This window comes from Haliotis cracherodii, unplaced genomic scaffold, assembly GCF_022045235.1.
Source record: "Haliotis cracherodii isolate W230 unplaced genomic scaffold, xgHalCrac1.p SCAF_24, whole genome shotgun sequence".
Classification (NCBI taxonomy): Eukaryota; Metazoa; Mollusca; class Gastropoda; order Lepetellida; family Haliotidae; genus Haliotis; species Haliotis cracherodii.
The window spans coordinates 3,328,421-3,352,636 of record NW_027266280.1 but is presented as its reverse complement, the minus strand read 5'-3'; the positions used below and the strand labels follow the sequence as shown (position 1 = coordinate 3,352,636).

The window sequence follows — 24,216 nt, the reverse complement described above, 5'->3', positions numbered from 1 at the left end:
CCTAATACCAACTCTTTCCATAATCATAAGAAATCTCTAAAATCAGAGTTCGTTGTACGATTCTGACTATATCATTATCACATGTTTATGAAACTCTATCAAATACCGTCACAAACACATGTAAGTGAGTGAGTAAGTGAGTATGGTTTTACGCCGCTTTTAGCAATAAACCAGCAATAACTCGGGGACACAAGAAATAGGCTTCACACATCGTACCCATGTGGGGAATCGAACCCGGGCCTTCGACGTGACGAGCGAACGCTTTAACCACTAGGCTACCCCACCGCCCCTCACAAACACATGTAAAGGCATGACAATTGTTGGTACAAGAATGGTACAATTTGGCTGTAGTCAAGATAGGGAATTGCACCTGACATCATTTTTGTCACCGGTGCGTCTCCCACAAAACTTTATGGAAGCTTTACTAAGGCTTCAATTAACAACTGTGAGGGATATTATCCGCGTGTGCAAAGGGTTTCACATGTCACTATCAGGTAGGCGGACATGAATAATGAATTTCTACTGGGCCGTCTGTCATATTGCCCATTAACTGTGAACTTATCTATCATTGCCATATGTAGTGATGAATGATCAGAAACGCCAAAGAAATATTATTTGATGGATTTATATTATCTTAAGATCTAAAACACAATACTTTCCTAGAACCCTGGAGAGTTTGTTAATGCACGATCGTATCTATAAACGTATCGATCATTCGTTGACATGTCTCCTGATAACAGACTCATAGACCATCTAACTTTTTATTTACTAACCAGCGCAGACTCATCCTCAGTGTGTCATTAACATTTTCAACCGATGCAATCGGTGTCTCGAGGCAATAGACAAAGATGAAGAAAACCTAACGTGTACACAACTTACTAACTTTTCAACTTTTGCTCTTAGCTTCATGTCTGAACAGAGGCCGCTTGCAAAAGTATTCGTCGAGATAAAATATCGAGCCACAATAAGAACAGTTAGGTATATAGTAATAAGTCTGTGATTAGCAGACTATGGAACAATAGAACAGGTCTTCAACAACCCATGCTTACCTAAAGTTGACTATGCTTGTCGTAAGAGGTGACTAACGGGATCGGGTGGTCAGGCTCACTGACCTGGTTGATGCATGTCATCGATCCCAATTGCGTGGGGGGCTGTCGGGTAGCCTAGTGGTTAAAGCGTTCGCTTGTCACGCCGAAGAACCGGGTTCGATTCCCGACTTGGGAACAATGTGCGAAGCCCATTTCTGGTGTCCCCCGCCGTGATATTGCTGGAATATTTCTAAGAGCGGCGTAAAACCATACTCACTCATTCACCCAATTACGTGGATTGATGCTCATGATATCATTCACTGGATTGTTTACAGTCCGCCGTCATATAGCTGGAATATTGCTGAGTGCGACGTTAAACAACAAATAAACAAACTATTGAACAGGTACCAACAAACCCAAAACGTTGACGATTGACCAACGATTGATCCGAAACCAGGCTCCACGAAATCGAGCTCAAATGGAGAAACAAATTACTGGAAACTTTCATCAGGCCTCTGGAGTACGAACCACGGGTCAGACGATTAGAAATGATCTACATGCAGCACATTTCCATGCTCGAAGGCCACGTGTTGTGCCGCCTCTCACAAATCATCATGTTGTCAATGGACAACAATAGAGTACACAACGTCGAAACTAGAGTAGTCGTTGCTGGTCATGTTTTCAGATGAGTCCCGATTGTCTTAACTCAAGATACTTGAATCATAGGTCCCAGACACCGGATCCACAACCATTACACCATATTATACGGGGCAGAAAACATCAGCTCTCGGCGCCATATTCAGCAAAACATGTTATCGACGCTGTCAGAGCCCCGATCGAGGGTAGATGGACTCTGTCGTCTATCTCCGTGTCTCCTCTTCAAGAGGGCCTGACGAGACTATCACCCCGCAGACTATCACCCCCGCGGCAGGTGTCCGTATACAATAGCCTGAGTGATCTATGGTATTGTAGCTTATTTCATCTGTTATAGCTCGTTTTAGGGGTAACCCGGACCTGCCCGAGTCAATGTTCTCATGTCACATGGCAATAAGAGTGCGAACAAAATTGAAAGAAATACCGACAGGATGTTTCCCTTAATATAACCTCTTTATTTAGTCATACAATAACAGATGTTGTTTTATGAAAAAGATTAATAACCAGAACATATAAATACACTCTTTCCTCGCTTGTAAGCATTATCTGCAACCAATATCTGTACATGTTCTCTCGGAATAGATACCAATCGGTCACTTCCTACAAAAACAGCCGTCAAGTTAATCCGCTGCAGTTGGATATCTGCTTGCCTATTTGTTCGTTACATTTGTTTCTGTTACAGTTTAGCCGCTCCTTGGACATGCTCTTAACTATTAGTAATGATTCAATTCAAAACTATACTGAAGTAAACTACGGTTATAACGAACATGCTTATAACGAACTGACGGATATAACTAACTTACTTTTTTGGTCCCGACAATTTGCCGTAGTTATGCTGTATATATGCTTATAACGAACTACGGTTATATCGAACTAAAATTAATAGTCCCTTTGAGTTCGTTATAACCGTAGTTTACTGTACTAGATTTTGGAAACGTGGATGATTTATTTAGGATAAGGAAAGATAAGATGTGGATTATTTATTGAACATAAGGAAAGTTAAGCTATGAAGCCACACCCCAAGGTTACAGCAACAACTGCCTCCCTCTGAAGTAACTTTTCACTTTATATAATTATCGTCATCTCATCTCGGAGGCACGGGTGGCCCAGTCGTCTAAGGAGCCGCAAATCGGAGGAAACGTGTTATCGTGGGTTTGAATCCCGATTCGCCGCGATTATGTTTCTAGGTTTATCACCACGGAACCAATGCTCGTGGGTTTCGCCGAAGGGTGGGTTAAAGCTTGGTTTGGTTTGTTGTTTTACGCCGCCCGCACTCAGCAATACTCCAGCTATATGACGGCAGTCTGTAAATAATCGAGTCTGGACCAGACAATCCAGTGATTGAAATCATGAGCATCGATCCACTCAATTGGGAACGATGACATGTATCAACCAAGTCAGCGAGCCTGACCACCCGATCCCGTTAGTCGCCTTTTACGACAAGCATAGTCACCTTTTACGGCAAGCATGGGTTGCTGAAGACCTATTCTACCCCGGAATCTGCACAGGGGTTAAAGCCAACTCTCTCACTCACTCATTTCATCGAATCTCAAGTTAAATATACTAAACTCACTTAATGTGTGAAGGGAAGTAACTCCTCCTAACCTACATTGAACACGCCTGGCACAATATGTGCGGTGTGTAAATAATCGAGTCTAGACCAGACAATCTAGTGGTTGATATCATGAGCATCGGTCGACGCATTTGGGATACGATGACATGCATCAGCCAAGTCAGCGAGTCTGACCACCCGATCTCGTTAGTCGCCACTTACGACAAGCACAGTCGCATTTTACGGCAAGCATGGGTTGTTGAAGACGCCGGATCTTCACAGGTACCTGTATAAGTACACTGTATAATAGACACAGGTTCAGCCCGTACCGTCGAAATCCTTTTAGTAGATTTTAAGACGCTTCATTTCGGAAATAAACATCATAATGTTTACCTAAATTGCTAAATACAAACGTTATCAGTGAATGTCGCATATAATTATTGCTGCACGTTTTTTGGTTTTTGGTTTTACGCCGCACTCAGCAATATTCCAACTATATGACGCCGGTCTGTAAATAATCGTGTCTGGACCAGACAATCAAGTGATTGATATCATGAGCATCGATCCACGCAATTGGGATACGATGACATGCATCAACCAAGTCAGCGAGCCTGACCGCCCGATCTCATTAGTCACCTCTTACGACAAGCATAGTCGTCATGGGTTGCTGATGACCTATTCTACCTCGGCTCTTCAGCATTCTTTTTTTAATATAATTTGGGATTGAGAAGGAAAAGATTCCCATCCAGGAAAGCATTCATACGCAGTGAAAAGTCACCATTTCCGGGATCCATCCCCATTTTACAACGCTTGAAGCCAGTAAGACTTCACCACTTGCTCCATTTCATTTCGTAACATTGTTTTGTTTCCAAATCTACCAAAATGGATGCATTTGATATCATGGATGCATTTGATAAATAAGTACATGTGATAGGAATGGAAGTGAGTTGTGTTTTACGCCGCTTTCAGTGGAGTCCGAAGGTTTGGTGCAAGCAGCCCATTGCTGATATTCACCATATAATACAAAGAGGCGTTACATTGACGCACCACAGCTTTTAGGGACACAGATGGATGTAGAGCTGTCTGGTATTTTGCATGTATTTGGTTCGTGTCAGTCAGTTTGACACTCTGAATCTTACTTTCTATAAAACACAATATTTCACTTTTGCTCGTTTACCGTATAACGCCACACTCGGCAATAGTCCGGCTACATGACAGCGGGATGGAAATAATCGACTGTGGACCAGACAAACCAGTGACAGATATTATGAGCAACGATCTGCGGCGTCGACTGACGATAATGCGCCATCAACCAAGACAATTGATTGTCTGTTTGTTTGTTTCTTTTTTTGTTGTATAACACTGCACTCAGCAAATCGAGTCTTTACCAGGCAATCCAGTGCTTGACTTTATAAACATCGATCCAATTTGGATCCGCAATTGGGATACGATGACATGCATCAACCAAGTCAGCGAACCTGACCACTCCATCCCGTTAGTCAGAATATTCACAGGGGTACATTTTAATGATTAACCTGGTGTGTCATATTTCTTCCCACTTGACAAATATAATGAATACACTCCCGCGATTCTCTGGAAAAAAATAATGTCAGTTGCTTGGCTGGCCATGTCTAGACACAACCCCGATGATGTTCAGTGTCGGCTATTTACCAAAATGTCACTGCTATTTCCGTATAATGTAATAACTTAAACAGCATACTGACATATTGCATAATACTGTTACTGACGTCCGCGTTGCAAGGGTCATTAGAAGGTCACCCACGTCCGACATCATCAAGGGGCGGGCTCTGCACTTCAGCTCAGTAAATTAAACACATACAAAATGTCATTTATGTTCAAAAGAGGCAGGTTCGACAAACACTCTACACATCGTTAAACATAACTTTTTCAGATGTCAACACTGTTCGTAAAATCTCTCAGGTCTCCTAAGTTGAGTTTCCCTAGCTCAGACGCCATAGCAACCCGAGTCTTCATATGTGAATAACCGGTATGTTTGTTTGTTTGTTGTTGATAATGCAGAGTTGCGTCCCTTTGGGCACGCCAGAAACCTATGATTGTTGGTTCGAATCCCGGTTCTTATGTTTCTAGGTTTGTCAGACACTATCCCCATGCGCATGGGTTTCACCGAAGTGGTAAACGTTTGAGACCTGCATCACTTCGGGCTTTCTTCCCACATTAAGCTGACACGCCGTGATATAACTGGAATACTGTTAAAAGCGGCTTTAAACCCAACTCACTCACTCATAATAATACAGTCATATTACTACAGTTATCTGTCATAGCCTGATATCAACGAAATCGAATTCGAATGTTCTTTAAGTTCTTTTGTTCCTCTGAGTAGTATGGCACATAAAGTATGAGTTGTATGAATATTTCAACAGGAAGTTGTACATTGTGTTTGTCGACAGTTCAACGCTTCCTCTCTTTACCCCCATGCGCCAGTGTCCTGTACGCCTACAGTTAAAGTGAATGCCATTTAAAGTGTATGTCATGTTCATAAATGTACGCCCTCGTTGGGGCTTAATATTAATATATAGTTGTTATAATTCTGCTAGTGGTATCATGTGCAGAAATTCCAATGTTACGTATAAAGCCACGTGTTAATTATGTCTTGCAGCCTTTGGGTGTCGCTCGGTGGTTTCCTCAAAACGGCAATAGAGATGAACCCCACTTGCTTAAACCTGAGTTTAGGCACTTATACACTAACACCGAAGTCGAGGTAAAGTTTCAAAAGGATTTATATTCTGACCGATATCGCTCACTCGACACAAAGACCAGGACTCGGAAAGTCACGATAATACTATCAGTTTGTATGACTACAGACACAATGACAATTAAAATATATTATTCTGTCGGAAGTAAACAGGCCTTTAAGTCTTTAAGTACAAGATAAGACACAAAATGTTTCCGTGTAAATGAATTCATTTCCGTGTTCAATCACAATTTACGAAGTAGCTTTCTCCCTTTGTGTGTAACCGTGTTGTGAGTTGTTTAAGTTGTGCAGAGTTGCGTCCCTTTCGCACGCCAGAAACCAATGATCATGAGTTCTAATCCTGGCTCGCCGCGGTTATGTTTCTAGTTTTTTCAGCATCGTACGTATGCCCGTACACGCGGGTTTCACTGAAGCGGTAAACGTCTGAGACCTACACCAAATCAGTCTTTCTTTCAGGCCGTGATATAACTGGAATAATGTTCAAAGAGGCGTTAAATTCAACTCACTAATTCATAATAATGGTCCCCTTGGACGGTACATCACCTGGGGACACTTGCGTGGGAATGACGGCTTTTGTATATTATGTTTTTTCTGCATAGTTTATGATACTGCCGCAATATCACCCTTCCACAGCAAATGAGTGAGTGAGTACAGTTTTACGCCACTTTTATCCATTTTCTAGCAATATGACGGCGGGGGACACCAGAAAAGAGCTCACACATTCTACCCATGTCTGGTATCGAATCCGGGTCTTTGGCGTGACGAGCGAACGCTTTAACCACTAGACTACCCCATCGTCCCTCCTCCTGCATATGAAATCGTGATGTTGACGCCTATTGTGTTTTGTACTAATGATGATATGTATTTAATATGATGAACATTTCTGCAATATATCCACGGTCCGACCGCATCCGTGGTCTAGTTGTAGAGCCTTTGCCCGGAGAGGGGCAGGCGGGTAGCCTAGTGGTTAAAACGTTCGCTCGTCACGCCGAAGACCCGGGTTCGAATCCCGACAAGGGTACAATGTGTGAAGCCCATTTCTGGTGTCCCCCGCCATGATATTGCTGGAATATTGTTAAAAGCGACGTAAAACCAAACTCACTCACTCTGCCCGGAGAGCGGAGGGGTTCGATCTCCGGCCGCGTCATACCAAAAGACGTTAAAAGATGGTACTTGTCGTTACCCTGCAGGCGTTCGGCATTAAGGGGCTAAAACAAGGACTGATCGCCTAGGATTCAGCATACTGTGTGTGAATATGGTATTCATGTTAAACTGCGGCATGGTATCTCAGTGGGCTGGCACTATAAAAGCAGCATTAGTCATGACTAGTTCAAGTTGCGATTTATCCGCTGCAGGGCACCACTCATGACATGCCACGGGCGGTCATCCACGTCAACAAATCCAAATACCTTTGCGGCGTTTAACAACAAACAAATTACAATATAAACTACACTCTACTAACATCAACATTATTCAATAGAACATATTCAAATGTGAACAGTTCGAAAACACTGTATTTTTAAACATTCGACTATTATAGTGGTGTAGTAATGTACGTACGAAAGCAACAATACATTACAAAAAGAATATTCTGTTTATTACTAAGCATTAAGACCACGTGCATTGTACGTATCTGTTCTTTAGCTGGTCCGTCTGGTTTTGTATATCCATCACACTGAAGGTTTGTTATTATACATATAATAAATAATTTACATAAAAAGTGGTAACACATAAAAGGAGAAGGTTGGATGACAATGTGGACAAGTCTCGTGTTCAAGATGCTCAGGTTCCATACTGCACGTGGGAACCCATTTTAAGTCAGTTTTGTTCTCCCTGCTGTTATGGCCCTGTGACACTGCCTACAGTCGCGCAAAACCATATATAGCTACTCACTCACTCACTGAAGATGTGTGTTTGTTTGTCGTTTAACGCCGCACTCAGCAACATTCCAGTTATATGACGGCGGTCTGTAAATAATCGAGTCTGGACCAGACAACCCAGTGATTGATACCATGACCATAGATCTATGAAATTAGGATACGATGCCATGCATCAACCAAATCACCGAGCCTGACCACCCGATCCTGTTAGACCCCTCTTACGACAAAGATGGGTTGCTGAAGACCTATTCCAACCCGGATCGTCACGGGTGTGTGTGGAGATGAGAAGATTCGGCATTACATAAACAGAAAACTCGTCGTTTACGAATTTGGAAGTAAGCATGGTTGGGGTATTTCTATCAAGATGAACAATATTTGAATTTGGACTTAAAACCAGGTCACAGTGTCGTTATTGTTGCTCAGACTGAGACATGGAAATACTTGTTTGGACCCTTCAGCAGAAGTAAAACGTACATATCAGTAGCTAAAGATCTTTATCTTGCCTCCATCCGTGACACATATTCGACCATGATCATCAAAACAAACACCGTACGGGTACTTTAGTCCATCCTCGGAAGTCAAGAGATCTTTCAGGAAGTGTCCTTCACTCGAAAACACCTTGACCTTTTTCTGATTGTAGTCAACCACAAACACATCACCCTCTTTGTTTGTTGTCACTCCACGTGACGACTGCATGTGAGCTTTATTTCCAAGTTCAAGCCCTGACTGAAATTCCAGTTTATGGGATAAAATCAGAACTGCGCCTTTGGAAAGGTCACTGACAATAAACGAGCCCTTTGGACTGAGGCAGATGAAAGAAGGCTGCTGCATCAGCGTATCAACAGTGAGGGTGTGAAGAATGTGCCCTGTATTTGCAATGATGTCGACGGAGCGAGGGTTGCTGTATGGAGAAGTAGCCACAAGGAAACGAGATCCTACAGATACAAGTCCATAATATTGTTTCTTCGTCCTTACAGTCTCCTTCAGTTTCAAATGAGGTATCAGCTCCACGAAACACACCTTATTTGACAATGGAACACTTACAGCAGCCATATTGGACTTTACTTGAGAGATGCCCCATGGCGAGCTATCAAATTTGAGTACACCTCGGCTAGCAGCTTCTAATGAGATTGAAAATGACTTAAGACATGAATTCTTGAAGTCAGTGGCAAGAATAAACGTGTCTCCTCCGTCATGAACGACCTGCACGTCAACCAGATCCGATGTTTCTTCATCGCCTTCAACATCAGCAAGGACTGTAGCCTCTAGGAAGGGCGCCATGTAGTTGACTCCTTTGGCAGCTTGTGATATCATTTCAGCTTTTGTCACAATGTCTTCAATCTGATCGAGTAGCTTTAGTTCATTTTTTCTCTTGTCAGTCTTGATAACCATCTTACGGGTAAACACACTATCTTGTTCCGGGTCTGAATCTGTATTTGGACCAGGGCTTGCTCTTGGAGATTTAATCACTCTGATGGGTGTCTTTACCTTTGCTTTGTCTCGTTCTTTCTGTTCTTCCTCGCGCCTCATCCTCAGCGTATTGAGTCTGCCTAGTAGAAGCTTCTTCTTGTTCAAGAGCACTGTCATGGCTTGGTCCATCGACTGTTCAATGTCACTCTGCGCCTTGTCCAACCGAAGCGAAATGGTATCACGTGGTACCTCCTGTGCATGTGCTTCAGTGGCTGTATTATACAGATCCTCATCCATGCTATAGGTTGCCACTTTCCTTGTTGACGCCATTATCATGTTGTAGTAGACTGAAAATGAAATTGATTTGTATTTGAATAACCGCACATCCAAACCTGTTGGGAAAACAGCTGACGTACTAAAATTAAGATTACGTGTCAAATAGTTGTGCCAACAGTAATTGAAGAGGTGTCCTTCTTGTACCTTTAGCCTTTGATCTTAGATAATTATCACATAGCAAAGGTTTGTAGAAGTAAAATGTCTATGTGTTTCAACGTTTTTTAATTATAAATAGTTTTTTTATCGGCCATTTGAGTTATAATCATCCGACACTGGGAATATTTCATCCATAAAGAAACGGCTTGGCCACATACTGTTTGGTTTCAGAAAAACATGAACCAGAAGTTAAATTTCGTGTATGTTAATTAGCACATGTATAATAATTCACAACATGAGTAATAAACGTATTTTACTGTATACAGTAAACTATGGTTATAACGAACTCAAAGGGGTCGTTATAACCGTAGTTCATTATAATCATATATACAGCATATATTCTGCAAATGGACGGGACCCCAAAACTTCGTTTTATCCGTCAGTTCGTTATAAGGGTTTTCGTTATAAACGTAGTTTACTGTATCATATTTTAGGAATAAACGTTGCATCTTGCAAGCCGTTGGCGAGCATAATACATGAGTTATATTCCTATTATAATCCCTCTTTAGGCACATATCTTATGATTTTTATGTACTCATTGTCATAAAAAGGTAGTTGATCTCTTTGTCGTGTAATGTCATTCTGAACATAATCGAGGTCTATAAGACATATTGCTCTTCAATACAGTACGTTTAGACATAGCGTTGGAATACAACACCTGAGTGAACCGACAAACTTTGCTTTCAATAACGCTCACACATCGGGAAACCGTCATCTTGTCATTTAACATCATCCAGTATTCTTTTGGCAAGTAGGTATCACATCGATATACAGAGCTATCTTAAAGCATCTTGTTTTTCACCCCTGGCCAACTGACTACTAGGTTCATCGATAAAACGATGCATTATAGAATGAGGAGCAAATGAAACTCTCAGTTGATTTTATCACGTTTCATTTTCAATTGAAAATATCCCAAGTTAGCGATATTATATCCAAAAAATGAACTGTAAAGTTGTATCCCTTGGGCACGCCAGAAACCTATGATTATGGGTTCGAATCCCGGTTCGCCCCGATTGTTTCTAGGTCTGTCAGTTCCAGATCTCGTGGGTTTCACCGAAGTGGAAAACGTCTTAGACCTGCGTGACTTCGGGCTTTCCTCCCACATGAAGCTGACACGCGGAAACTGGAATACTGTTAAAAGCGGCGTTAAACCCAACTCACTCACTCACTCAACAAGCGGTTCTGTCAGTAAACAATTTTGGACCTTTGGGATGTGTTGTGAAGGTTTAAATATTCAAACTCAAATACTGTGTGGCAGTAGCTGATTAGTTCATTTCATCTTTACATTCATTCATCGTCTTCTAGCAGTTTCCCCATATCTAAAAGCAAATATTTTTTTAAAGATAAATGCATTGTTACGTTTGCTTAAAAATATGTTCCATTAATTGTGTCAAATATATTATCGAAGCCTTAGCATTAAGAAAGGCCATACTGAGTAATTCTAAAAACAAAACTGAATTTTGGCCTCTGGCGTTTATACCGAACAAACGAATATTTTCATCTGAATCACTTGACAATGTATTTCCGTTGTCCAAAGGGGTATTATGTTGTACGTTGTTCTAGTTTTAGAATAAATCAGTAACTGTTCATACGTCCATTTTAATCATTTTGTACATAATATTATCTTGCAGACTTCTATACCTGTTTGAACGCGACTATATACGTCATTTGCATGAACAGGACAAAATATGTGTATAGTTATGAGCGAAAACAAACCGCTATTTGAAGTCAGCCTGTTCCATATGTATTAGGGTTACGGGAATACGCAACAAACCAGGTCACCGAGCCTGACCACTCGATCCTTTAGTCGTCTCAGTGTGTTGCTGGGGACCCATTGTATTAGGGTTACGGGAATACCCAACAAACCAGGTCACCGAGCCTGGCCACTCGATCCTTTAGTCGTCTCAGTGTGTTGCTGGGGACCCATTGTATTAGGGTTACGGGAATACCCAACAAACCAGGTCACCGAGCCTGGCCACTCGATCCTTTAGTCGTCTCAGTGTGTTGCTGGGGACCCATTGTATTAGGGTTACGGGAATACCCAACAAACCAGGTCACCGAGCCTGAACACTCGATCCTTTAGTCGTCTCAGTGTGTTGCCGGGGACCCATTGTATGTCGGAATCCTCTCGGGGCCTCATGTACTAAATGGGACTCTGGGACCTCAGATGTTATGTTGGAATTACCGTACTCGCCCGTACTGAGTACAGGGATCATGAGTTGCACATATGTCTAAGGCGCCACAATTCCCTGTGCGTCCTTTTGTCACGCTAGAAATCTATGATCGAAGGTTCGAATCCCGGTTTGATTGTGTCTTGGTACCAAACCTCGTGGGTTTGACGCAAGTAGTAAACGCCTGTGACCTGTACACTTCGGGCTTTCCTGTCGCATTAACCTTACATGCCGCGAAATAAGTGGAATACAGTTCAAAGCGGCGTTTCATAAAACCCACTCACAAGGAGTATGTCAAACTAATAAATTGTTAATTAGTCGTGCAATTCATTAACTACAGTACTTGTGAATCCATACTAAAGTAGAATATATATTCCGTACCTGTCAGCGAGTTACTGTGGGCTAAGGGACTCGTGGTATCATCGTCACTGACGCTGAAGTCCACTAGTTGTTGGTCGGGTGGTCGCTCAGTTTCATCGTCGATTAACGGCTTGACATCTGAAAAGTCACTTTCAGTTTCCTTTTTATACAGCTTCCGTGTTAGACACGCTTTCCTAACCGCATGATCCTCCTCGCACAGCGTTGTTGCTCGAGAATCACCCTCGCACGTTCTGTCCAACCCAGCTGAGAAATAGAAGGAAGGAATGTGTTACTAGATACTACGTCTACAAATAGTGTGGAAATGCATTCATAGTACATTTTTTCAAATTTACATGATTCTACAGGTTGTGTTAGCGTGGTCATTTTCTCATGGTCAAACAATCGTCCCGTTTTTATTGTCTTGGTAGGGAATCATTGTTAGTCGAAGGCGAGTGTGTACGTCCAATTCAACGTACTTTTCAAAGTTTACTTAATAACTTATCCTAGCAACCAGTGGTTTACATGACCCAGACTGGATCATGTACAATTTGTCACGATATTACAAGACTATTGCTGACTGCGGCGTTTAAACTGATTCACTCAGATGTTCTTACATATTAAACCAATAAAGCTCATGTTGTGGGATGGAAGATGTTCCCAGAACTGTAACTGAACTGAACTGAGGCAACTAAATTGGGTCTGGCTGGGACGATGCTCATGATATTAACCATTGTTTTTACTAGCCCTGACTCGAGTAGCATTTAAGTACAGTCCGCCAGATATAGCTGAAACTATTGTTCACTGTGGTTACCATGTGCCAATTTAACGTATATTAATCACATCAGGCACATAGATGTGTTTGTGTATGTGTGAGTGTGTGTGTGTGTGTGTGTGTGCGTGCGTGCGTGTGTGTATGTGTGTGTGCGCGCGCGCGCTGTACAGAGTTGCGTAGCCCCATGGGCACACCAGAAACCAATGTTTTGGGGTTCGAATCCCAGTTCGCCCAGATTATGTGGCTAGGTTGTCAGCACCATACATGGGCCCGTGGGTAAACGTCTGAGACCTGCATCATTTCGGTCTTGACCCCATATTAGTCTGAAACACCGCGATATAACCTATACTGTTCAAAGGGGCGTCGCACCAAACTCACAACACAATGAGCTCTGGTTAAGTAATGTTACCTGTAAGAGCATCGTCTTGTGCTATGTGCCTCGTGGCACCATCATCCCCGGAGCTGCAGTCCACGAGATGAGCGTCACTGTCTTGCAGTTCATCAGTATCCTCGTTAATCAGTGGCCGGAGATCTGAATATTCATTCCCAGTTTTCTTCTTACTTATTTTCGGTTTGGGAAATACTTTCTTGCTTGTAACCTTCTCTGCATGCTGGGGTCTCCCTGCTGCCTTCGTCAAGGTGTCCTTGGAGGGACCAGTCTGGGTCAGGTGAGGGAGACAGTCAATGGGTTGCTGCCAGTCAAGCAGACAAGCGTTGACGTCTACACGGAAATCCGTTCCACAAGCCATTTAGTGCAGCTGCCTAAAATGAATGTATGGATATGTATAGCTAATTAAACCGACTTGAATAGAAATATCCAATACGTTACATCGACATGCAGCCCTATCTATTTAAGTAAGTGTAGCTAAGGTGAACAGTACATTGTATACCAATGGTATTTGATCGTTCCCATAACTGCTCAAAAATAAATGTCGATAATGGCTTTCTTTCAATTCTTTACATTTATGACAATGCAGTTTAAAGAGCGTAACTGAAATCAATATGAAGTCGTTATATTTCTTGAATGCATGGTCACATGTTGAAAAAAAATCAATACTTTTTATTCACATAGTCTTACTGAGGAATGTACACAGTTACAATGGTATGATCAATAATGTTAACATTATGATGGATAGTTGTTTATAATCAATAATTCTCAATCGATTACTTACAAGCCTCCGCCAAACAGCTTCAATATTGCGGAGTGTCGTGTTTAGCAACAAAATACTTTATTTTATACATTTTATAAACTCTTCAGTGGTAATATTGACACCCTTCATGAAACACGAACCGCTCATAATGACGTTAGTAGGTCGTCATGACATGAATCGTATTCGCCTTAATCGTCCACATCCTGCTAATGCTATTGTATTGTTTCCGTGTGGACACATAACACTGCCTGACCAAATGTCGGTCAGCGATAGCAGGTGACGCGTCTCTACATTGTCGCTCACTTGTTTTGTTAGTTGGTATGACAGTAAAAGAACAACAATAGCTAACAATGACAGTTATGTACACCATTGTATATACACACATTAATACGAAAACAACTTTTTGTTTCCAGAATGAAAATTAATAAACTATTACGCATCTTCGTGACCATTGTTTGGGCCGAGATATTCAAATTGCCTCCCACTGCAAACGAACATACTTGAGTTCTTAAACGTTTTTCTTTACTTAGACGCAGCAGAATCTCTGCACTTGCGGTGAGGTGAAATGGGGTTTAACGTCGCGTCCAAGATTATTGCACTTATATAGCGACGTACATGCACGTGTGTGTGTGTGTGTGTGTGTGTGTGTGTGTGTGTGTGTGTGTGTGTGTGTGTGTGCTTGTACTAGACCGGACTGATGCCGATTTATAGTGCTAGCTCACTGAGAGTATACTGACTCCGAGCCGACCAGTCCTTGTGTTAGCCCCTTAATGCCGAGCGCTAGACAGGGTAACAACAAGTACTATGTTTTAACGTCTTTTGGTATGACGCGGCCGGGGATCGAACCCCGGACCTTCCGCTCTCCGGGCGGACGCTCTACAACTAGACCACGGAGGCGGTCTCTGCACTTGTACACAGCAGACATAATGCAAAATAACACATCGGTTTTTTTTGTTTCAATAAAATCATGAAATGCACTATTTTGTCACCATATTTTCAGGTCCAACACTTGATTGTCTGGCTTGTTCACAGGCCAGTGTATCACTGTGCGGCGTCATACTTACCATTTTTTTTGTAAATTGTATAGCGGGTGCTACTGGTAAAACGAGACATGCGACCCCTGGCGTCATCATCGATTTTCAGTTATCCATTCATAAGAATTTCACGGCTATTTTGCTTTTTACGCTAAATGGAAACTGCTTCTGCGGATAATCGAGACTGGTTAATCTCTGGCGTTTTATATTCTTATATTTGTATATTTATATTTAAACGTTCATTGGTCAGGTTAGATTAACTTGGGTATAACATTCTTAGTGTGCCTTCTGATAAAATGTTCACTAAAAAGAAGCCATCAGTAAGTCTCCATTGTTAATTACTAAGATTCTGTTAAACACAACTCACTCACTCAACTGATGCTTAGAGTTGCTAATAATGAAAATGCAAACAACACAAGGTTTAGTCGTCATGACCACATACATATAGTCGACTCTGCATTCATCAAAGACTTCTTATGATTATGGAACGTGTTTTGTCGCTTTAATTTATATTTACTCCAAAATAACGTACGAGCCGTGAAGATCCGGGATAAGATAGGTCTTCAGCAGCCTATGCTTGCCGTAAAAGGCGATTGTGCTTGTCGTAATAGGTGATTAACGGGATCGGGTGGTCAGGATCGCTGACATGGTTGATGCATGTCATCGTATCCCAATTGCATGGATCTATTCTCATGATGTCAATCACTGGATTGTCTGGTCCTGACTCGATTATTTACAGACCGCCGTCATATAGCTGGAATATTGCTGAGTGCGGCGTTAAACAACAAACAAACTAACATCAAAATAATGTACGGGAGCATTTTGACGGAATTGTATTTTTTTCGGTACTTTGAAGAGATTTTTTGTCTATGCTGGTTAAACAATAAATATTTCTTGTTTCCCTTATTATCTCAATTGCAAAGTGGACTGTATGGTATTCATTCGCATTATCCTTGTATATCTTCAAATTCCGGATGTGAAAAATTGAATAGACATGGTTGATATGGAGGTACCTGGGGGCAGCCAACGGATAAAAACGATATCCGTTGGGGTCATATGCGGATAGAGATGCAAATATCAAAGGTCAAGCAGGGACTACTTTCACTGTTTATAAACAAACATGGGGTCGCCCTCGTCATTCGGCGATCGAGTCAGAATTAACCATCGGGAATCTGGATAAACTACTGGGATAATTGCTATCATTAATAAAAGAACAGTCTAATATACTGAAAATCAGTGTCTAACTGTGACGTAGCTAAGGCATTTTATAAGTTTTGGCAACTTTGGAGATATAAATTTCGAAACAATTTTGCGAGGTCACGAGGCCTAGCCAAGCGGGATCAGTAGCCATATCTGTGCTTGTCGACCTCCGCGGCTTGAAACCTTCTCCACAAATTAAAATAGTTGGATTTGGCCGAAATATGTTTGAATTGTTACCTTGTTTCGTTTTGTCGCTGTGTGTACATCTGACTACATTTATTAACGTTATGATAGGACAGACCGACTGTCAACAACGTCTGACCGTGGCCCTGACGTCTCATAGACTAGGGTTAGAGTAGCTTCCCTTTGACAAAGGGCAGTTACTCTTGCGGACAGACCGATGGATTGCCGCGAAAGCAAAATTAAAAGCAATTGTTGTTTTGGGTATATGTTGCTTCGCCAATGTAAAAGAAATAGATTTCAGTTGGAACTACATTGGCTACTGTCAAAGTCCGACTGACACATCACTTACCCTGTGACGTAATAAATATTAATGTGCGCATTCCAGGAAAACTCGCAATGTTTCGGTAATGTTTGTGAGATAGGGAAAGCGATTTTGAAGCACAGAATTAAAGAATGACATCATATGATAAAGAGGTTATCACGCTTGTGTGTTTGGGGAAGGCTCGCTAAATACAATGTTTATTCCTAATGCAGGATATTTACCATCCCCAAACACACTCGCGTGATAACCTCTACGTATATCTACTGCTTCCAGATACATACCGCGTATAGTTGGCAGGGAGGTATCGTTGGGTGGTGATATATCCTGTTATATCTACTGATTCCGCATTTATACCACATATAGTTTGTGTGTAACGTTGGACAGGGGTGTATCTTAATTCCTATATATTAACCTTTCAATACACAATGTATATGTCTGCTGTGGAGCTATCGATGGACCATGGTGTATCCTGGTATATCTACGCCGTCCAGCAATACTATCCGTATGTCGTGTGGGCAGGTATCGCTGCGCTTGGCTGCAATCCTTAAAAAGCAACGCATTAGCGAACTCATGGTGCCCAACGGATTGATACAATTCATATAGTGAGTATGTTTTCACTCACTTTTATCAATATTCCTGCAACATCACGGCGGTGATACCAGAGTTGGACTTCACACATTGTACCTATGTAAGACATCGAACCCGGGACTTCGGCGTGACGAGCCAACGTTTTAACCACTAGACTACCCCATCGCGCCAGAATTGAAAGAGCGTTTACATTGCATAAAATATTCACGCACACAGCATCTCTTGAATTAGAAAAAAAATATTTACCTCGACGTTAAGCTGATGCTACACAAATCGACAAGACACACATTAAGTCATTGCTCGTCTTTTCGCACTGTGAATGCGATGAAAATGTATATTTGCAAGAAATAATGAATATCCGCCCCCCCCCCCCCCCCCCCCCCCCCCCCTCTCTCTCTCTCTCTCTCTCTCTCTCTCCATCAAGCACTCAACGGTATACACCTCTAACCTCTATTTTTATACCACGGAGTATTTCCATATGATGTCCCTGTACATTAGATTTCGATACCTGACCTTTTCCATATTTCAAGACATTCGTATACACCTAAGTAGAAATACTATTAACGTAGACGACCCATATCTATAGAAGCCATTTCAAGTTTATGAACATAACAGGCATCATCCCACAGGAAATGCAAAAGTTCTCTGTCAATACTCGCGCTCCACTCCATGTTTCTGGGTCAAGGGCTTTGGAGGGGGAGCCATGTTGACTAAGTCTGTTGCATCCATTATGTGCGGTGAGCGGCCGAGGTGGCTGCACATCCACTGTACACGTGGCGAGGCCAGGCTCTGTATCCGTACATCTACACTCAGGATACACCATGGCACTGATAAGATGCACATACAGTCCGTACAACTGTTATTCTGGTAAACGACACGATGTCTACTCTTACCTTTATCAAATTCACTGATAACTTGTAGTAGACGTTCTTATAGTGCACCTGTCATCTCTATAGATTCATTTCATCGTGTACCTTGAAAATATATTGATTCTTTGTTTGTTTGATTTGATGTTTAACGCCGCACTCGGCAATATTCCAACTATGCGACGTCGGTCTGAAAATAAATCCTGTGGCTGATATCATGAGCATCGATCAAGGAAATTAGGATACGATGCATGACCTAAGTCAGAGAGCCATCCCCCCGATCCTGTTAGTCGCCTCATATGACAAGCATAGTTGCCTGTTAGGAAACATCGGTTGCTGAAGGCCTATTCTCCAACCGGATCTTCAAGGGTTGAAAATATATTAAGTAAACAGCCATGCATGCATCCATGGATAATCTCTAAACGTTTCAGGTGTTATACGTATTCCCCGATCAACTTTTAGACATAAAACTATATACATGTAGGTAAGAATCCCTTCTGTGTTATAGTGGGACGCAAGTGGTATTCAGAACGTCAACGCCATAATAGTCTGTCTCGATTATCCGCCGAAACAGATTCCAATGCGCACAGAATAAGATGAACGGATCATTGAAAATCAGTGATGACACAGGTGTTAGCGAAAAGGGTCAGCATGTTCTGCTCTACCAGTAGCATCCGCTAATCACACAATGTACATAAGAAAGTAAGTATTTGTTCCCTGATGCCGCATCCTGAAAAAATGCTGAGTTCGAGGCATTTATACAATCGAGTCTGGACCAGACAATCCAGTAACACAATACAGTGTTTACGGATATAATAAAACTAAACACATGTTGACTTTGAATTACTTCTGCTGTGTAAAAAGTGCAGAGACGTTTTTGCTTACAAGCACAGAGAAACGCTTAAGAAAAAAATATGTTCGTTTTGCAGCGAGATGCATCTCCAACTTTGTCGTTAAATTGATATACATTGTATAAATTACGTTTACTAGGCAGCCTTACCTCATACCGTGTTGTGCTTGTCGTGTCCCGTACGCTCGGATTGGAATGCTAATATAAACAGAGTAACGCTTTCAGACTAAACACATTCACACGAGGTAGAATAACCTGCAGAGTCGGACATTTCATGCGATGGGACGGACGCCTACAAAAGTGTCTTGTATAAGGCTATCGCGTTCATCTCACTCACGGAAGTTGCTCGGATTTCTCGCATACCAGACACATAACTATAGCCCCCTCGCGACACCGGGGCTTGCGTGCGTGTGAGATAACGGTAAACACATGAGCTGTCCGCAGAGTAGGAGATCGTGAAGAAAGGCTTCAGGGATTCATTGCCGTAACATCCCCACAATAAATACGTTACATAAGCGACGTGGGGGTTCGTTTCTGTTCAAGTTTAAGTAAAATCATTCACATGGTTGTCTAGTCCAGACTCGATTATTAGCTGGAATATTACTGTGTGCGGCGCTAACCACGAAAGGACACACGCGCGCTCACATATGTATGCACATACACAAGTACACTCATAGTCATGTATAGCCATTATTTTTGTCATGTGGAGCCGCTCTATATCACCCAAGTAGAGCAGTTATATACCGGTCATATAGAGCCGTTATGTACCTGACATGTAGATTCGTTATATATGTCATGTAGAACCGCTGTATATAAGTCATGTAGAGCCGTTATATATACTTCATGTAGAGCCGTTATATATCATTCACGTAAAACCAATATAAATCAGACATCTAGAGCCTTTATATGTCAACCGTGTAGAGCCGTTATATATACCTCATGTAGAGCTGTTATATACAGTGTATGAGTCATGTAGAGCCGATATATATCAGTCACGTAGAGCCGTTATATATCAGTCATGTAGAGCCGTTATATATCAGTCATGTTGAGCCCGAAATACATCAGTCATGTACAGCCGTTATATATCAGTCATGTTGAGCCCGATATATATCAGTCATGTAGAGCCGTTATATATCAGTCATGTTGACCCCTTTATATATCAGTCATGTTGAGCCCGTTATATATCAGTCATGTAAAGCCGTTATATATCAGTCATGTTGAGCCCGATATACATCAGTCACGTAGAGCCGTTATATATCAGTCATGTAAAGCCGTTATATATCAGTCACGTAGAGCCGTTATACATCAGTCACGTAGAGCCGTTATATATCAGTCATGTAGAGCCGTTATATATCAGTCACGTAGAGCCGTTATACATCAGTCACGTAGAGCCGTTATATATCAGTCATGTAGAGCCGTTATATATCAGTCATGTAGAGCCGTTATATATCAGTCACGTAGAGCCGTTATATATCAGTCATGTTGAGCCCGATATACATCAGTCATGTACAGCCGTTACATATCAGTCATGTTGACCCCTTTATATATCAGTCATGTAGAGCCGTTATATATCAGTCATGTTGAGCCCGATATATATCAGTCATGTAGAGCCGTTATATATCAGTGATGTTGAGCCCGATATATATCAGTCATGTAGAGCCGTTATATATCCCTCATGCAGAGCTGTTATATACAGTGTATCAGTCATGTAGAGCCGTTATATGTCATCAATGTAGAGCCGTTATATATCAGCCATTTAGAGTCGATATATATCAGCAACGTAGAGCCATTATATGTCATAAATGTAGAGCCGTTATATATCAGTCACGTAGAGCCGTTATATATCGGCCATGTGAAGTCATTGCAGATAAGACATATAGAGTGAGTGAGTATGGTTATACGCCGTCGTTAGCAATATTCCAGCAATATCATGGCGGGGGTCACCTGAAATAGGCTTCACACATTGTACCCATTTGGGGAAAGGAACCAGGACCGCTTTTACGAGCGACCGCTTTACCCACTGCCCTGAGATATTTAGAACCATTATATATCAGTCACGTGGAGCCGTCATATATGAATGATGTCGAGCCGTTATATATCAGTCATATTTGTTGTCGGGTGTCGAACATGAGCGTCACATTGGCCTGAGTATGTTGACAATGTGTAACAATTGAAGAACATGCTGCTATGCCTATGTCATAATGACTGGATGCTTCCATGAAACAGGAATATTCAACTAAGACTACCTAACACAGACCTGAACCCAACGAGTCGTTTAGCCCATGTCGTGAAGTACATGACAAGTAACACTGAAAGTAGGTACATCGTGGTTCATTCCAGATGCACCTGAACTGCTCTCATGGATGGCGAGATTGCAACATTTTCATTATTCTTTTATCTCATATTATCTGCGTGACCACTCAAAAATGATGCTCAATACATATTCAATAATGACGTAATACAGACATGTAAATGAAGAACACATACATGATTGTCCTTATTTAATACATTTACATCCATACAGCTGACCACCCGAATCGCCACACACACGACTCGCCACACACACGACGCGCCACACACACGACTCGCCAGATTCAGTATGGAAGTTTTGTCATTCTTTGTGCAGATGTTTACATCGGTGATGTGGACAGTGACATCCGGGGTACACTGAGTGACTTAGTGTGTTTGAGGACTAGTGTTACCAATATGACGTATCAGTTTAGTATTGAGGGTAAGCCTGAGCAAGGTTTAGCCACGGTAAAACCAAGGTTAAAGCAAGGTTTAGATTTTACATCAACCTAATCAGGGTGAGTCATGGATTCGAACCTAGACCTGAGAACTCAGGCAACATTTAACAAGTAATTGACATTTTAAACAATAGTGAAGATAGTTTGTATCGTTTGTGAATCCGTCAACATAATCAGTGTACAAAATTAATTAAAACAGTAATATAATTAATTATATCTGTAAAGAAGAATGCTGTGGGTGAGTATGGTTTTAAGCTGATATAAGCAATATTCCATCAATATAGTGGGGACACTAGAATGGGTCCACACATTGTACCCATGTTGGAATCGAACCCGGGATTACGGCGTGACGAACTAACGCTTCAACACCTGGGATTAGCACCACCCTCAGTTTTGTACACACACTATATTATAAAAATACACGAACTACAACTTACCCCATGTCCTTTACCTCAATAGTTATTTAACTGAGATGATATTTGCCGTTTGAAAAATACTCCTAATTGGGAAACCGGAACTGTAGACAGAAGAGTCGGATAAGAGAATCCAGAAACAAGACAAGTGTAATAGCTGTCCCTGGTAATAACACTTACATCACGGGCGGGTCCAGTATGTTCAAAAGGTAGGCGTCCAACATATCAAAATCCTCTCTCAGTTGTACAACCTACAGTATACTACGTCTGGATCCGTCTATGTGCATACACGTCAAGCATCGTGTTTTATAAGCCTGACCAGAACAACGTGGGTTTCAATTAACTGTGAGATATGATTTCTCATCCCGATGTGCAAATATCTCATTAATGATAGCTCCACAGCGTCGATTGGCACAAATGTTACGTATCTGAGCTTATGTGAACAACAAGGGATAGTCTTTCACTTTTGACAGAAATGTTATAGAAAAATGTGTTTTGTTTAAGAATGAAACAAGACGTACCTCCTCCAAATCTCCTCCAATACGCCACAAAGTTGCTGTCGAGCAGTTAACCGTTCCCTTGAACGGTCCTGACTCCATGCGCTGTGACGTCATAGAATTCCTTCCTGCGCCTAATATGATAAGGAGGCTTGTTGATGTATATTGATGCTAATATCACATTTGGTGTAAGTATCCGGTGAATGTAACGAGACGTATTTATCTGGAAGTGTGATTCATGGCAAGTAGATTTCAGTAAACGTATTAGTCAAGCTGAACAGGAACAGATAAGAGGAAGCACCTTCCGATGATGGGATGTGGTGGGCGTTTACATAAAAGTCTGCACTTTTATGATCGGATATTGTAAATTATGCATTTGTTTTAAAACCCAGCTGCAAAAGACGAGCAATTTAGATGTGCTCAGATTCTATTTTGTTTCAGAATCAAAATTAATATGTTTATACTCCCAGTCTGTGTAGCATCATCCAAACAGTAGAATATATAGTGTTCCCTAAATAACGCGATGCATATCTACACAAACAATTTTTCATGGGATAAAAACTGAGGACAAGTTATGTTTTTTTTCAAGGAAATAAACTAGGAAATACATATTATGTTACAGAGGGAATAAAAGACATGACATAAAATTTTACGATATTTACAAATCAAACTTCAGTCAAACGATATTAGATTGTAGTGCTGATGGGTGTCGACCGGCACCTTTTAATAACATCGTCGATATAACGACATAACAGAGTTGGGTTTACCGATGTTTCACTGTCTAGCTGTGAATGTAAAAAACGATAACGGTGAGACAAAAAATGCAGGCCTCATTAAGCTTTGTGTTTGTTAACAAGGAAAATTGTCACTGTATGGCAACTTTTTGTATATATTCCGAGTGTGTTGTGAAAGTCATGTTTTAACAGAGCACGCGTATCTACTGCATGTGCCTAATCTACCAGATCCACTACTACTACCACCCTCACTACAACTACCATCACCACCACATCTACCACACCCGCGTAATCTACCACACCCACCACATCTACCACACCCACCACCTCTACCACACCCACATCTACCACACCCACTACATCTACCACACCCGCGACATCTACCATACGCACCCCATTTACCACATCTGCGACATCTACCACACACACTACATATATCTACCACACCCACCACATCTACCACACCAACATCTACCACACCCGCGACATCTACCACACCCGCGACATCTACCACACCCGCTACATCTACCACATCCACTACATCTACCACATCCACTACATCTACCACATCGACTACA

At 41.7% G+C, this 24,216-nt stretch overlaps 1 protein-coding gene across 3 annotated transcripts; it reads right to left on the bottom strand.

Annotated features, from left to right (window-relative positions):
* Positions 1–7,548: 7,548 nt before the first annotated feature.
* LOC139472264 (uncharacterized) lies at positions 7,549–23,007 on the bottom strand. Of its 3 annotated transcripts, none has more exons than XM_071254670.1 (4): positions 22,929–23,007; positions 13,463–13,815; positions 12,303–12,545; positions 7,549–9,605 (listed from the first exon to the last, which is right to left on the bottom strand). In XM_071254670.1, exons 2-4 carry the CDS (start codon positions 13,800–13,802, stop codon positions 8,326–8,328), a joined length of 1,863 nt encoding a protein of 620 aa, XP_071110771.1. In that variant the 5' UTR covers positions 13,803–13,815; positions 22,929–23,007; the 3' UTR covers positions 7,549–8,325. The 3 variants fall into 3 exon arrangements, with proteins under 3 accessions (XP_071110771.1, XP_071110772.1, XP_071110773.1); XM_071254671.1 differs by lacking the exon at positions 22,929–23,007 and adding an exon at positions 22,588–22,736; XM_071254672.1 differs by lacking the exon at positions 22,929–23,007 and adding an exon at positions 14,226–14,263.
* Positions 23,008–24,216: the final 1,209 nt, after the last annotated feature.